Here is a 17,414-nt window from a genome sequence, read left to right on the forward strand (position 1 = left end):
AGAAAAGATTGTGAAGCAGTTTCATTTACGTTTGAGTGATATAAGCGTCATTAGTTATGTCACTAGCGGAGAATTTACCTGAATGTTTCCTGCCATTTTCAAAGATTGGCTCACCCAAACTTCCCGCAGAATTTTAACTTCCAGCCCTGGAAGGAGAATATCTTGGTGACGTTGGGGTGAAAAAATGTGCCATTTGTGTTCACACGGGCAGCTCATGTAAAAAACATATCTGGAAATGTTGTGTATATGTAAAAAATATTAAAGTGTTTGAGTGTCCTTTGTTTGTTTCTTATTCAGGCTGTGAATTCTCCAAAGGATCCACCAGACCTGAAGGCAAGACTGAGCTGAGACCAGAAGTCACGGTGCATTCAGGTGCTCTTCTAAAAGGTAGAACAGACTTCATGTTTACTACCAAAAAGTTTGCCTTCACTTATCCTCTGACATTACACAGAGAAGAGAAAATGTCTAATTAGTTAAACTGGACTAAGAAAAGCTTTAAAATAGACTTTACCCTGCCAGCCCCCGTTTTGAAGTGTAGAGTCTTCAAGTGTGCTCAGGGCAGGGGTCTCATTTATAGAATCCGAACTTCCAGTGTACGTACTCCACAAACCCTGAAAATGGTATTCACCAAAAATCATTCTGATTTATAAAACTTCATAAGCACACCTGTTCCTTTGATAAATCAGGATCCACCTGAACATGTGCACATGTGGATCAGGCTCTTATTCACGCCCACATTCAGTCAATGCAAAGCACCTCTACACATTTTTTCAAACAGTAATATATAAAGAAAACTAAGAATCACACTGGATGATATTATAAGAAACTAGTGATGCTCTGGTTTACTTTGGATCTCTACATCAATGATTCTTTAGTACACAGTCCGGTCCTCTGCGCTCTGGATTAATGAAGGTGAGACGACGGCTGATGAAGTATGTGGAGGACTTTTTTTTTTTTTTTTTTTTTTTTTTTTTTATGTTAACATTTTTTCACAACGAAAGTTACTTCTGGAAAATGGCTTACTACATGCACTCGTGTAAAAGAAACTGCTGGTTTGTCACTTTTATGGAATAATTTTCAAGATATTCAAGTTTTGATATAACCTAATGGTGACTATTAAGAGTGCTGTACTTTTCCTGCCAGAAGGCATTTTCTATACCAAAATGTATCTGTTGCTATTATTTTGTAATCTAAAGGGGCACACATACACACACACACACACACACACACACACACACACACACACACACACACACACACACACACACACAGACACACGTTTAAGGTGGAACCCCACTCGGCATAATTAATTAGAGGCTTAAACAGGAGTCTCCTTCTTAGAAAATGACCTGTTGATTTTGCCAACAGGCAAAGCAGGGGGCATGCATCCGTGTGTGTGTGTGTGTGTGTGTGTGTGTGTGTGTGTGTGTGTGTGTGTGTGTGTGTGTGTGTGTGGAATGGGGGTATTACCATGCTGTATAAATCCACACCAAGCACAATTAACAAGCAATTGGGAGGAGAAGTAATTAGTATTATCTACTTATCACTGTCAACCACTATTCTAAGGAAAATGGGTTAACACACACACACACACACACACACACACACACACACACACACACACACACACACACACACACACACACACGCACACACTAATTCCCCCAGGCAAATGGGTAAGGGCTAATTACAAGCTCATTTGCAACTCAATAGCAGCATCCTCTCAGACAGGTCTACCCCCCATGCTACCCCCCCTCGCCCCGCCCTCGTCCCCTTCACACTCTTCACTGTTAGCTTTACCAATCAGCCCACGCTGGGGGGAACTCAACAAACAAACGGCAAAAAAACTGCCTCGCTGCGGGGCTAGAGGAGGAGGAGAGAGGAGGATCCCTTGATTCAATAGACACAGGTGATGTAAAGTCAATGTTGGAGGCACTTTCAGCAAACACTGAGGAGAGATTTCATTCAAACTTTTCAACTGAAAAAAAGGGTTAAATTACCAGCTAAGTCTGATTGAGATACTTGAATATAAATAAAAAAAATTGATATCAAACAATAGACAGACATCCTACCAGCGTGAGTAACTTTAATAGTCTTATTGGTTGATATGACAATCATCATCTTATCCGATTTTCATATCCATACTTTCTTTCACAATGCTTGCAAATTTAAAAAATCAATTAACTTCATATTTCCAGAATGTTCAAACGTGAGTTCAGCTCTTAAATTTGGTGGAAATTAATTTCTATTAATCGTCAAATCAGTAAATGTCTTGATGTGTTCTAACGCTCTCTATTATATGTAGAGAAATCGATCTTTTCCTGTTACCTCTCAATGCGTGTTCAAGGCGGGCCCTCGTCTGTTGTGACATCACAACCCGAAAAGGGGATCGAGATGAAGACCCTGTAAGGTCAGAAATACACGGTGATGAATATTGTAACATGTCCTGGACACGCAAAAAGGGGTGAATAACTTTACTATAGCTAACGGAGGCTCATCACCCATTAGTTAACGAGACTACTCTTTCCTCGAACTAACTGAGAGCTCACTCCCTACCAGCCGCTAGTCTACTCTTTCCTAGTACCTGGAGCTATGTCAAATTACTCCTCTAACACCCTTTGGAGAAGAAGAGGACTTGTTATTATCGCATAGCCCTAGATTTATCTGCCTAACATTCATTTCTAGAATAATTAGATTCAAGAATAACCCTTGGTACAGGACTCTAGATTACCCCCCAGAGAGGGAATAACTGTGAACTGTCCTCGCTAGGATGCTAGGTGTGTATGAGGTGTGTAGTAAAAGTCAGTAGAAGTGTGCCGTGGTGTGACTGCTCAAGCTTTCCGAGGTTCACGCGGGTCCTTAAGGGAGACTCCGGTCTTTGTGGTGTGAATGATTTCAGTCAGAAAATGATTTCAAAAAGTTTCCGAAAATGTATAAAAAACCTTCAAATGATATTCCAAATACAAAACAGTAAAAGTAAAAATATAAAAATGTAAAAAGTAAAAGCAAAACACAAAAACCAAAGTCTAAACACTTGAGGTTTTAAAAGATCTTGGTCTCAGAGACTAAGTCCCAAAATGGGGATTCAGAAGTCAGAGTGACGTGGAGCCCTTTAGAAAAGCAAAAAAGAACCTCGATCAGCGTTTTTATAGCCAGACGGTCTCTTTTTTTCCAAGATTCTGTAAAACCTCAACAATTCATATTCGCAGAAACGTGATACATCCACAGTTGACACCAAGTTCATGCGTGGTTTTAATGTCAAAGCATAAAGGTGACGCAGGTGATACTAAGTTCATATGTGGTTTTAGCTTGAAGACCGTGAACCAGGCAGAACCATGTGGTTTTGCTCAATGTATGGCACGCTTATCCTGACCTCACAGGTGCATAGGCACCACGGGTGTGTGTAGGATTGACAGGAAATATAAAAGCCAAAAAAAAAAAAAAAAAAAGCTGTAGCGACTATATGACATATGAATGAAATGATCAAAAGATTAAGTGATAATAAAAGAAAAAGAACATATATGGTAAAAACAAATTCAACAATTGCATCACTCTTTCTGATCTTTCAACAATATAAAATATATATATATAATAAAGTATATTAACCAGATCAGTTGTAGATTGTATAAAGGCTAATTTGTTTGGAGCTAGTCTCATAATGACCTAAATATGGAAATAATTTTATTGCATTTTTTATTTTTTATTACATTTTTTATTTTGTTATCATAAAGGATTAATCCCAAAGGATGAATGAAGGCCCGAGATTCACCCAAGCACATTAGATTTACAGACATACATTCATGGAGCGATATCAGAGTAAGGGGGCTGCATAGGGACTGGCACCCCAAGCAGGTGAGGGTTTGGTTCATGGCTCGAGGGCAGATCGGTGAACGGGCACCTCTCCAGCAGCCGGACCAATTTCCAGATAGCTTCCCTCTTTAGGGCTTCCACAAAGTACCAGGAACCCACACAGAGATCCCTTAAAGTCCCGGATCATGTCTCCTGTGACGTCCCTGCTCCTGTAGTAGTGCTGTGTCATTGCGCCTGCTGCCCTGAACTCTTGGCCTTTTTACGGGGGAAATCCCATCCGTGTGGATTTATGCGTCATACCCATCAGCTGTCTCCTTTACACGTCAAGGTGTAAAGAGAAAAAAAGCGCCTGGAGATTATTTGTTTACCGAGATGCTGTTCCAGGAATCGTGAACGGCTTGATCAGTTTGTTGTTCCCTTCACTTCAATGAACCGGCCGCAGACAGTATCATGTTCGCTGTTTGAGGGATCAGCTTACTGCAAGCTCACGGGTAGCTGGCAAACTCTAATTTAAGCCTTTAAAAAATAGCCCGGCAAATCAGTGCAAGCAGTGGATTATTTGTATTGTTGTTTGCTCATTGTAGTCACGGAGCTGAGAGGTGACTGTCTGGGTGACACAGCAGTTGGTGATGTAAGATGTTGTAAAAATACAACCACTTTATTGGCTGAAAGTAGAGGCTTGGTGGATGGTTTTACTACATTATGTGTTGTTGGCGAGACTGTATATTCTGTAAGCAAAACTACTTATTTTAATGACTCATTTAAGCCTTACTAATCGAGTACATGCAAACAAAGCGAAATATTTTACTTGTCCTGAAAACTCGTACGTAAAAAAGTACTTTGTTCCGTTTTTTTATTTAATAAGATGGTTGTGCTTCTATGTTTGTTTGTAATCAGCCTTTTTCTACTTTCTCTTTGACAAATTGGAAGGCTTTGCACATTAGCAACATATAAATCTGTTAAATAAAATAGAAATCTATGCAGGCCGCCATTATTCTGGTATGCGATATAAACAAAACACGGACCCACTTATAAAAACATTGCTCCACAGTGCTCCTAGTGGTCAAAACAACAGAGGGTACCTTTAAGTTTTTTAAGCGCTATCAAACATTCTTTGAGTCGAGTGAGTGGTAACTAAAAGCTAATATTTATTTAAAATGATGGTGCTGCAGATTTAACCTAATGTCATCTCTTTAAAGTACGATTTGACATTTTTTTCATATCTTATGTCTTGATTACAGCTGTGTTTTTATTGGCTCCTAATATATGTAGATTCTTCTTCTAATTTTTATTCCTGGTTGAGCGGACTTTCTGACAACCAGAGCAGCTTTAGATTGAAATGTACTCTTATTTAAACGTTAGAAGAACTTAACCAGTAAAATAAAAATGTCTTTTGCTTATAAGGTAGATAGCTTTCATAAATTAGTATGAGAAAGTGATAATAAAAAAAACGTAGTACCTCAGCTGTGTTTTAAATGCGTAGGCATATTTCCTAACATTCATATAAAAACGTCTGTCTTTGCCTCGCCTCCCTTTTCCTCTGCTTCCCTCCATTATCAAATGTAACAGGTGTTACGGGAGTTGTTTAGGAATCCTGAGGGATTTAAGGTGGGACTTATTCTTACCTAATACTATAATGCTCATTAATTCCTGCTTTGGTGACTTACATCGCCCTGATCCTCTCTGGTTGGCCCGGCCCGGCCCAACCCATCCCGTCCCTGTGTGCTGCTGACGCTGACAGTGGCCTCACAGAAAGGTATGCTCAGCTGTGAGCCGGGAAACCAGCAGTCGGATCATTTCTCTTAAAGCGGGAAAATTAAAGGGGGAAGGCGGGAATATGGGACATGTTTGGGGTTCATCGCTTCATTGGCGTGGCACGGATACTGTGACACAATAGTTTCCTTATGGGGGTTGAGGGAAAAACAATTAAATCCATTAGTACTAGTTGTACTCAGGGTTCATTCACACTCTGCAATCTGTACTATGCCCAAACCCATTTAAGCCCCAAAGTCCACTTTGTTTGACTACTGTGAGTGCTCCCTACCCTTCCTTGGCCCTGGCACGGTTGACAGAGGTGGGCTTCGGTTGCTGTCCAGGTATGCAACATAGACATGACGTATAGCCTATTGATGCGACCGTTCCTAAAAAGACAAAAGAGAAGTTTAAAGGGTTCACATCGGTCCATTGCAGAGGTCGAGTGTTTCATTGAAATTTGGCCGGAAGAGAATATTCTTAGTCAGCTGGATAAAACCCAAAAGAATTTGGAGGTCTTTGGGAATTGCGCGACCATCTACTGTAGTATAATAATGTGACAAGTTATGTTCAAGAGGTAACTGTGCTCAGGCCTAGAGCAGTGTGAGTGCAGGCCAGCGGGGGGAATGGGAGGGGGGACAATCATGCTTCATGCTTATCTTTAAAACAGCGGTGTTCTTGTTTTATGGCTGAAATTGACATAATATAAGTATTTAAAGTCATTTGGACAAAACTTACAAATAGCTGGTGGAAAAGGCCACACATTCATTTCTTTTCTGAAAAGCACTCACAAAATGAGAAACATACCCTTTGGTGACCTTTCTTTAAAGTGTGTGTGTGTGTGTGTGTGTGTGTGTGTGTGTGTGGGGGGGGGGGCTTAAAGAGACTCACATACCCCTTTGTTGTCACTTTGTGTGTTGTCACATTGTGCAATGTTTTCTAAAGGCTAATGTTTGAAACATGTGTCAGTGTGTGTGTGTGTGTGTGTGTGTGTGTGTGTGTGTGTGTGGGGGGGGGGGGGGGGGGGTGACTGCTTGTTTATGACATCTGCCAACTTGTGTCATGTCACACTGTATGCACAAACTAATGAGCAGATTAGATGAAACAATGGAAATACTTTGATCTGACAATAGAACTGATACACGTAGATCATTTATTTTATAAGGTTATCATACTTTACCAGCTCACATTTTCAATTCATTCTTGTGATTTTATATTCTTATTCCCCCTTTCTGTTCTCAGTTGGGCTTATTCGATGTAAATTGTGAATTGACGGGTTGGCTTGAATAGAACATGGACGTAGTCTCAGTGATGTCACTCATTGGGTTTGGAAGAAGCATTTGGAAGTCAAACTCTGGCGACCCCGTATTGGTAAATGCTATCTCTCCACCTACCTACGTTTTGATCAATCAGAAACAGTCAAATCAACCACGTACCCAGTTATGCTAATTTATGAATATCTCTTAGTCTTGAAAACCTTATAAAGAAATTAGCTGTAGAGACAAATTACCCATGTTGCACCAGGGGGTTTCTTAGCTTGCCAAAGTGCACACTTCTGCATTGGCTTAATTATTCAACATCAGAGGTTGTCACTTGCTGAGAACGGACACAGTCACTCTCTATGCAAGCTTATATTGATTTTTTTTTCTTTCAAGTCATGTTTTGATCCTTTGATACGAGGGCTGAGCGCTCACCGGCAATGTAATCTGTCATATCAATCCCACCTAATCTCCTTTATATACACTGATATATTTAGTGAATTAACTGGACTAACTGGTCGGCCATGTTTTTTGAAATCCAAACAGCTGCTTCTTCATATTAAACTAAGTTAACTTCACTCTTTAAGTTTAATGAACAGCAGAGAAAGAAATCAGAAAATGACTCTTCCTCTAAGACAGTAGAGGGAAGATATCTGAAATCCTTCAGGTAATCTTTGGGACGTTGTTGGCACACAGCCAGTGTGTGTTGCCTAAACATTGGGGTAATTGTATCATAGCTTCCATCATCTGCTGCTGCAGCACTGTGATAAATAAGCTGTGTATTAGAGCATCGATCGAAGCAGAATTAACTCACCGCCGCCTCTGCACACACTGTGATCACGAGTGAGTGAAGGCTGGGGAACATGTTTTAAGGCTTCTCACAGCATGACATATGTACCCATGACAGCCCTCCACGATTACTCATCTGGTATGTGTATGATTTTAGTGTATACGTGTGCTTCTCCCACTGGGCTCATGTGACAGCAGGGGTGGGACGCTAAGAGGCGTTAGCTTGGTGAGAAGGATTACCTCGATCTGTTAGGCCTCCTTTTCTCTCCCCTGGGTGGTGTCACGTCTCATTACTTGTGTCCTCCAGCCCAGATAGTCTGGCTTTAGCCGGGATACGTTTAAAACGCAGGCAGCCTGGGCGTCCAGGAACACCCGGTTTAGAGGCGCGGTGATACGCGTGCCCTTGCTTGAGAGGCTTTTTCTCAGTAAGCAGACAGGTAAACTTCTCCCAAAGCTGGCATTGATGGCCGCTAAGCCGTCACCTGTTTAAGTGAAACGGATGGCTGCACCGCAGAGAGACGAGCTCAGCGTGTGGCTACAAGCTGTTGTTGTTGTGATGGTCTCATCCAGAAAGTCTTTTTGCCCAGATGACCTGCATGTACTTAACATGTTACATATCACACGTCATGTGCATGAAGAGGAAAGAGGGGGGGGGGGGGGGGGCTTTAAAGGGAGAAGAAAAAAAAAGCAGAATAGAAAAATAAGGGTTAACTGTTTTAGAGTCAGTTAACATTTCAACAAAAAATACAAATAGGAATAGTTTAACTATTTTAGAGACATCTCTCTTATTGAAAGATCATTAGCTGTAATTCATAAGGCACGGGCATCCACTTTACAGGCTTGGGATTTCCTTATTTCAACTCTTTCAGATCCAAATATAACCGGTATTAGAAACAAAACGTAAACTTACACTTTTTGTGAAATTTACTTGTTTTAGTTTTATTTATTGAGCTGTGTCTATAGGTTGTATTTTGTGTGCATATGTGTGTATGGGTGTATATATATATATATGTGTGTGTGTGTACATGCATATCATAATTTCATTCAGTAATTTTGTCTTTGTTTCAAATGTTATGTATATTTTTCCTCGTCAAGGCAACGGCGATCTGTAACTAGTTCGTATGTTTGATGATGCTGTCTTGGGTTTCTGTCATTGAAGCGCATGTGTATAAGCATCTTGTGTAAAATTTCAATAAAAAGTTAATCACGAAAATACAAATAGGTAGATTCATTGAATAGATGTAAAGTGCTCGAGCCCCTGTCCCCTTGCTTCTGTTTTTACCGCAAACGATTTAATCAGTTAATCCAGAAAAGAAGTTAACTGCAGCTGATAGTGAGGCCTTAAACCCAGACAGAAGCTGGAGCTCCTACACTTTGCGATAACATTACAGAAGGAAACATCTTCATCTTGAGATGAGATGAGATGAGATGAGATTCAACTTTATTGTCATTACACATATACAAGTATAGAGTAACGAAAATTGTGTGTTTGTGTGTATGAAGTGTAAGAATTTGTTGTATTTGGGGTTTGGACAGTTGGTCAAACAAATCTAAAGAAGCAACTAGAAGACGACATCTTGGAACCAAAGCATTGGTGATGGTTTTTGACTAGTTTCTGTTATCGACAGCGCAAAACATTTCTGAGGAATAGAAATGAGTTGGGTAGTTTGTCAGTGGGTATGGATGAAAAATAATTGTAGTACAACAATTAAGGAACTTGCTTTATAGAGCACCTATCAAACAAAAAAGTATAACACCAGAATGAAAACATGGTCTAAAAGATACCGTTATAACTGACTAAACTAGCAACTCGCTCCTTGTTATTAGCGTGTTTTAAGAAAGTGACCTGGAGGGCCCTGATAGGAAAAGCTTGGTTTAGTTTTCAGCCTCTAGGAGAGATGCAGGAACACTGCCTGAGAATCTGAAACATTTGTGAGGGATTACCTCCTCAGGAAAGTTCAGGCAGTAACTCTTAAAAACAAAGGATTTGTTTCGACGTCGTCTTAAAGATCTTCCATTCTCACTGACATTTCTTAAGACGTGCATCTATTTAAAAAACTCGACCATGTCAGAAATCCGATTTGAAACCTTCAGCATTCCCCCCCCTCGAGTCAACAAATCATTTATTGTATCATTGTAAAGGTCTCTTGAAGCATTTCTCTGAAGCGTTTGCTTTAATCACTTGTAAATCCTTCCAGTCAAGTGGCTCATTAGTGGAAATCACTGAAGTTAAGCTGAGTGGCATAAACGTCCTCTATAGACCTTTTCTCCTCACACTGCTGTTCAACATGCTACAAGAGGACAAACAGCCGATTCTTTCCGTCCCCCACGTTTTCTTTTTGTGAATACCTCTCCTCGGCACGGGTCACCGGCTCCTTCATTTCTCACCCATTCGCTGACCCAGAATATCCCGTGTGTCTACAGCGCCTGTGTTTTGACCCCCCCCCCCCCCCCCTATTCCGAGGAACCCCCCGCCGCCCGCTGATCTCGCCCTCCAGCTGGTTCCCTCCACTGTCCAGAAGCCGGCGAGCTCTCCCCGGCCTTCGCAGGGCGGCTAATCTAGATGGCGGGAGGCCTCCCTCCTGCTAGCGTACACAAGAGAAGGCAGCCCTAATTGCTTATGTCGTAAAGCTTCCTGACCCAGATAAGCCTCCACTCCCCAAAGCTGTCGATGTAAACCCCACTTTACCTCACCAAACCTGCCTCTCCTGATCCACACAAGCCACCCCCCGCCTTACATTTCTGCACCTTCTGCCACCTTATTAACACCCGGCGCAGGGGGGGATATGAGCGGATGAGCAGCACCACGGACAGACCAAACACAAGTTATGATCTTTTCTTTCTTCGCTGAGTTTAATGTTGCTTTGCTGTTGATTAATTTATGCAATTTTTTGACATAAACTTCACAAAGAAAAGTCTTCATTTAGCTAAACGACCTTTACATGCATAAAAACCTCAAAGATACTTGATAAAGGACTTTCCTTAATCGTCATAAAACACGTTGGAGAAAGAAAAAGTGGCACACATTAGACGATGCAGCTCGTGTTTAGTCCAATGAAAGCAGGTCTTAAAGGTAGCGCTCAGTTGCGTGCTACAAGCTCCTGCGTGCCTGCTTCATCATTGAGCCCCATAATGCAGGCTTAGCGAGTAAAACGCCAAAGAAAAAAAAAAGGCCTGTGACGGTCGTCAAGCGGCAAATGTCACACGTGCGCTCTTCTTTTAACAGGTGGCTAGCTCGCCAATCAACACTTGCTCGGCTTAGACGCCCAAACACAAACACACGTTGCCGCTTTTAATTCTACACTTCAACAGGTTTTTGTTGCTATTTTTAATAGAATTATATTCAAAATTCAAAAGTGTGGTAGGGTACCTGTTACAGGAGGAATTGAGCCCACGTCTAACTTACTTAGAATTCCCTGAAGTCCACTTTAATACAGATCTTAATTACTAAATAGGAGCTTTTAATTGGATGCTGGCCTGCCTCACGCTGTAATCACCCTTCACATGCTTCTGGTGCAGGGATGCCTTTAAACCCCCCCGCCCGCCTTAAGCCCCGTTACACCACAGGTTCATGTCAGCTGTGTCAAGTGTTTGGTGAACGATACTCTTATGTAGATCTGCTTGTTGTTTGTCTTGCGATGAATAAACCCACAGCGCAGACAAACCTACAAACCTGAAGCTAAAACAAGTCAAATCGGCCGCATCGGGTTCTTTTCTTGGAAGCGAAGCGTCGTAGCTCTCCGCTTATCCCGCACTCGGCTTCTTCACGTCCAATTTAAATGATACTTCAAGTACCTCATTTGACATTACTTGTCATTACAAATCCCTCTGGTGAAGTTAATTAATTGGATTTCTGCAGGATGACTAAGGATGTTGCTCAGTGGTTGTAGCAGCAGAGCGATTCCTGTAAAAAGCACAGTGAGTCACGCTTGTGGGTCACATAAAGGTCATCCAGTACTTTTAATAGAAATTCCCAACAAACAAATCAGGCATTTGAACTCGTCAAAAACAAACGCATACAAAATAAATATGAACTTTTTCCAAGTCGGGGAACAGATGGAAGAGAGAGAAACATCACCACAAGTTGTCAAAACAATATTTAAAAAGTGATATCACTCCGACACACAGCAGACTAAAGGGGTGTGAAAGTGGTTCCAACACAATGTTGTGCTACAGTTCTCCAGCTCAGGTTCAATAAAACATGTATTTTTTTTAAAGTTCCATTTAAAAGATAACATTTGCAATAAATATACCATAAACACAACAACAAGTGAGGACAGAAAACGATTCAAATAAGTTAAAACAGATGCTGTGTGTGCATACCTGCAGCAGTGTGAATCACCTGAACTAAACAGACAGGAAGAAGTGGTCGTCAAGGTTTTAATACTGCATGTTCAATATGTACCTGTAGGTGAAAGAATAAAGTGTAGTGTTCTCTAAACATGTTGAGATAAACGGTTCTTCTGCAGTCCACAGGCGGCCCCTCTCTCTGCTTGTAGTTTACATGTTGATTGTGCGCTTTTATTTCTGTCTCCACCTACATGCTACATTTCTACCTCTACCCCACAGGCCTGTTAAAACCAACAGCAGCAACTACATAATCCATTGATTACTTGTGTCCGATCCTCAGTGTTATAGTGCAGCAGACTTGCACAGATTTGGCATTAAACTACATCATTTCAAAAAATGTTCTCAGTGCTTTGTTTGCATGGATAACGGAGCGATCCTTCAAACGGTTCAAGGCCAGAACAATCCGATACAGGTGCTGAACATGTCTGAAATGTGCTGACAGTTGTGGCTCAGAGTCAGTTAGTCCCTCTTCAAAGCTAAAACATCACTGGTGTTGTGTAATCCCTTTCCTGCACTCGACACTCAAGTGTCTGTTGCCCTCTGCTGGTCAAAGCGTGTAATTGATCAGCACGACATGAAAAGAAAAAAAAAAAACACCTACTGAGGTTCTGGTTGAAAATCACACTAAAAAGTCAAAACAGGGTTTATGGTCAACCTGATCATTATCCTTTTTGTTTTACTTTATTATTTATATAAAAAATGTCTAAAAACGGGCGAGACGTTCACCAGATTAAATGGCTTCTTTTTTTCTTCAGCATGATAGTTGTGCTCCCCTTTCTTTCCATTAACCAGCCAATAATCCATAGTTCATCTCTTGCTTTTGCAGAAGTCTTAACCTAAAACATGATTGCATGAAGCACTAACTTTGAAGTTCTACCTTTGAGACAGAAAAAAAACATCTTTCTTAATTTTTCTAAATATTTCTGCTCAAAATGCGTTTTCTTACCACAGGAAATTTTCATAGTTCTAGGAACTGTTGGAACCCCCCCACCTTTTTTTTTATTGATTTCTAAACGCAGGGAGCTAGGAACTATTTAAGTTCCTAGAACACGTTTAGAGGAACCTTTTTTAGCTCCTGCTTCAGAGTAGGTACCATGGTGTGTACTGTAGTGGATAGTTCCTCCTCAAAAAGTCCCCAGAACTGTTTGGTCTGAAAACACCTAATGAAATGACTAAATGCGATTTCAGCTGGACTTTTGGGAACTAGGAGATGCTTGATCAGCTGTCATGAAATGTTGAACTCTATACATCATGTTACATATTGAAATTAGGATGTAAGTTTTTAAAGATATGACTCTGAGTGGATATGTACACAGTCTAAAAGTCACAGTTTAGTCTATTTTTATACCTTAAGAAACTTTAAAATAGGAAAGCTACCTCATTTGCCTTTGAATACAAGTCGATCAAATGCCAACTTCACTTTATATTTGCGTTTGATTTAAAGAAGTCTCATGAGTTGCAGCCGGACGGTTTTCCAGCTTTGAATGATCATTTTTCCTTTAAGCAACTAGCTGTAACAAATCCCCCCGAGAGAACGTTTTCCTGCTGCTTTTTGTCAGACGGTCTTGAAATAAACCCAAGAGTCTGATGAGATTAAACTACTGCGCCATCATCAAAAGGAGTCACAGAGAAAGTAGGACATGTTGGACAGGGAGAGCCTGTCTGGGAGCTAAATCGGGCTGAATTAAGAAAAAAACCTGCGTCCATCATTTCAGCTGAAAACCACTTTGGTTTGGAGTCCTAGTCCAACTCAGCAGCGTCTGTTGGAGGAGGGGTATTTGGTTTTCAGACCCTCTTTGAAGCTGCGAAACAGGACCCTGTTATGTTTGTTCTCCTCGTCCTTCTTGGCGTGGAACTCCCCCTGGATCTTGAAGCCGCGGTGCACCACGAAGGCCGTGCTCAGCACCGAGAACCTGTACCCGGCCACGTGGAGCTCACAGGCCTGCGGGGGGAGACGGGATTAGAAAAGGGGAACACATGGAAGTGGGAAGTGATGAGGGGGGGGGCAGAAAAGGTGAGAGGGAAGGTGACGACAAGAAGGACGGAGGAGGAAGAGAGGATATGTGTTGGAGAAATATGACAAGAGGAAGATTGGTGGAGGTGTAATGGATGTGATGAATACAGGTGGAGTATGGACAGAATTCATCAGAGAGAGGTTGAGGGTTGATTGGAGGTCAAAGAGAGTCGAGACATTTCTACAGGAAAGGAGGCGGGGTCTGGAATTAAATAAATCAACATGGAATAAAACGGCAACTCTTTTAGACGGCAAGTTGGGGGCCATACAAGAACTCAAAACGAAAGCAGCAGACGCAGAGTTTTCCTAACTTTTAGTTTTAATTGTTGGTCAATGGACTCTTATTTTAGAGAAACCCTGCTCGATAAATGCAAGTTTTCTTTGAACACAAAATGCCCAATTTATAACACAAGCATTCTGTCAAAGACATGGCGGTTGAAGGCCATTACAGGAAAACACTAATCATAACTTTCTACAAAGAACAAAGAAGACACTAATCTACAGTTTTTGCAGGCTGGGTTATTATTTGTCGCTCTTCAATAGAAGAAGCTATTGAAATGAGTCAATTTAAGATGCTGGATTATGTTGGATTTTATTACTATTCTGTGTTTATACAGCTGTTAAGGACCAGGTTATGATGGAGCAACCTCCCCAATGCAACCTGCAAACCTGGTGTGCATTAGATTATATTAAAATCTACACACTCAATACAAGCTTTTCCATTGGTTCAGTTTAGTTGGTAACGATTTGGGGCAATTTGGACCTGGAGTACCACAGGGATATTTCTCAGTCAAATGTTCAGATCAAACAAACCTGGCTGATTCTGTTGAAGCCGTATTGCTTGAAGTTCTCGTCATAGAGCGGCACGGTGCGGGGCCCGATGTAGAAAGGCTCCCAGGGGTCCACCCAGGCGAGCGTGTAGGCCACTTCCAAGGTGCCCGTGTCTCTGACGTGGCTGTTGACCCAGCGCGAGTAGTTGGTGGGGGCTTGACAGCGAGGACACAGCTCTTCATAGAACGGCCGGACCTCTCCCACCTGATAGAGCTGGACCAACTCCTCCTTGGTGCCCGGCAATTTCCGGGCGTGACGGATCTCGAAGGCGGGCAGGACGAACACCTCCTCGCTCGTCGGCTGACGCTTCTTGATCATGTCCAGGAAGTTCTGGTGCAGGTCGGCGCTCGGCATCATATCGATGTCGATGACCAGCATGAAGGAGGACTCCATGCCTCCTCTGGCGACGTTTCGCAGAAGGTTGTTGGGGTAGGAGACGTTTCCGCTGATGGCGTAGTTCTTGTGTTTATCCCTGTAGGTCTCCAGCCTGGAGAACACAGAAGCGCAGTCCTCAAGACCCGCAAAGTGCTCGCGGTCCTGCTCGGGGAAGCTGGCCATCTCTCCTGACAGGCACACCAAGTGGAAGTCCACCAGGGCCTGAATCTGAGGGCAGAAGAAGCTGAGCGCGTAGACCAGAGCTGTGGCAAACTTAACATCTTGCCCGTGTGCAAATATCGCCACAGAGAGAGGGTTCTGCCACCGCTGCAGAAGAGACTCCAGGTGATGCAGGTTGTTGATGGTTGTGTGTGTTCCCAAAGCCAGGACATTGGAGCTGGGCGCCGACCCTGGTTTCTGGTCAGTGGTGTAATCGCTTTTGATCAAGTTCTTGTAGACCCGGTACTGACCACTGTTGTCAAAGATCCCCCCAGTGGACAGAGAGTACCTCAGACGCTCTTTGCGTGAGTTTTTCTCGGCGTGCGCATTCTTCTTACCCCCAGAGCCTCCGAAGAGCTCCGAGTACCGGTACCGCTGCTGCTTACCGTGAAACCTGGACAGGAAGGACAGGTAAATGAGCTGCAGGAGCGCTACGATCAGCAGAGCACTCAGCACCACTTTGAATGCGGAACATTTCTTGGAGAGATGCATTCCAGGAGAAACTGCAAAACACAAAGCAGGACCAAACACCGGAGCAGGTTTGTTGTTTGCTTGAGGCGCCTCTGCTTACATCAGCTACATAGCAATGGCGATGATAGGACGACCGCCTATCAGGCTGCAGATGCAAACAAATCTTGATTGCATGTTTTGTTTTTTTTTTGGTTAAATCAGGGCTGTCCCGGTTTTTCTTGTCGCTGTCGATATCACGAAAAATCCAGCTTCTTTGATCTCCATCTAAACACAGCGCAGTTGTTACCATTTGCTCCTGCGACAGCGGCGCATGTGCATACGTCATTACCGTAGTGCACCGAGCAGAGGCGCCATGTGATCTGCTTAAACCGCTGCTAGAGATCACGGCTGCGGGTAAAGGGACCCGGATACTACTGCGCGTAACACGAGGGAAACACGGTTCACTGCGATTAAAATAAATATTTGATATTTGTTTGTTGTTCGCCTTTATTAGGTTAAGTGGTGTGGTTAGGTAATCCATGGGACGAGGTGGCCGAGTGGTTAAGGCGATGGACTGCTAATCCATTGTGCTCTGCACGCGTGGGTTCGAATCCCATCCTCGTCGACATCTTTTTTTGTTATAAATACATTTCTTCATGTGACACCTTTATTGAAGCCAATTTCCGCCAGTAATAAAAATGAAAATAATAAAGTCTCATAATTTCATTATTTATCTCATTATTTTGACTTATCTCATTATTATGACTTTATATCTCATAATTATGACTTTTTATCTCATTATTATGACTTTATATCTCATAATTATGACTTTTTATCTCATTATTTTGACTTTTTATCTCATTATTATGACTTTATATCTCATTATTATGACTTTTTATCTCATTATTATGACTTTATATCTCATAATTTCGATTTTTCATTTTCATTTTTTTTAACTGGCGGAAATGGGTTTCCATATACCTTGGACCTTTGCTGATAGAAAATTACGATTACGATAATTACTTGGGTCAATTCAATTTATGAAAACTGACTGCTATAATAACAGCTGTAGGTTTTTAAATGAAAGGCTGTTTTATAAAACATTTTCATTATGAGGAATTAACTTAATTAAAACTTAACAGGGCCTTCTCCATAGCTGCCCCCCTCCCTCTGGAACTCACTCCCTACACACATTCGACACTGCAACGACCCTCCTACTTTCAAATCACTTATCAAAACTCACCTCTCCAAACACGCTTTTAATGTATGATTGTGATGTATTTTCTGTTTTCTGTAGTTTACCTTTTATTGTTGTTATCTTTATGATTTGTGTGTAATGTTGCAATGTCTGTTAGTCTGCCCTTACTGTGCTGTTCTTTCTGTTTTTAACTATTGTAAAGTGTCTTTGAGTTTTTAAAAGCGCTTATAAATAAAATGTATTATTATTATTAATTAGTTTGGTTTTAAAAACTATTAAACAGTCGGAATAGTCTCTTGCTCAAGTTTTTTCACACTTCATTTAGATTTGAAAACAGCCATGACTTAAAACTGATTTAAGTCAGTTT

At 41.7% G+C, this 17,414-nt stretch overlaps 1 protein-coding gene and 1 non-coding gene across 2 annotated transcripts; one reads left to right on the forward strand and one right to left on the reverse strand.

Moving 5' to 3' along the window:
• Positions 1–11,539: 11,539 nt before the first annotated feature.
• On the reverse strand, positions 11,540–16,412 carry b4gat1 (beta-1,4-glucuronyltransferase 1). Its single transcript, XM_020640291.3, has 2 exons — positions 14,788–16,412; positions 11,540–13,902 (listed from the first exon to the last, which is right to left on the reverse strand). The coding sequence occupies exons 1-2, from the start codon at positions 15,889–15,891 to the stop codon at positions 13,711–13,713; spliced, it is 1,296 nt and encodes a 431-aa protein (XP_020495947.1). The 5' UTR covers positions 15,892–16,412; the 3' UTR covers positions 11,540–13,710.
• On the forward strand, positions 16,393–16,474 carry trnas-gcu (transfer RNA serine (anticodon GCU)). The gene has a single exon. It is a non-coding gene; the product is annotated as a tRNA-Ser (tRNA).
• Positions 16,475–17,414: the final 940 nt, after the last annotated feature.

Source organism: Labrus bergylta, chromosome 22, assembly GCF_963930695.1.
Source record: "Labrus bergylta chromosome 22, fLabBer1.1, whole genome shotgun sequence".
In the NCBI taxonomy this organism is placed as follows: domain Eukaryota; kingdom Metazoa; phylum Chordata; class Actinopteri; order Labriformes; family Labridae; genus Labrus; species Labrus bergylta.

What these genes read in the sequence shown, in the direction of transcription:
- b4gat1 (XM_020640291.3), bottom strand. Translation starts at nt 15,891, where the DNA reads ATGCATCTCTCCAAGAAATGTTCCGCATTCAAAGTGGTGCTGAGTGCT. An exon ending in GCTTCAACAGAATCAGCCAG is followed by an intron (nt 13,903 to 14,787) that starts GTTTGTTTGATC and finishes CTCCCCCCGCAG; the next exon opens with GCCTGTGAGCTCCACGTGGC.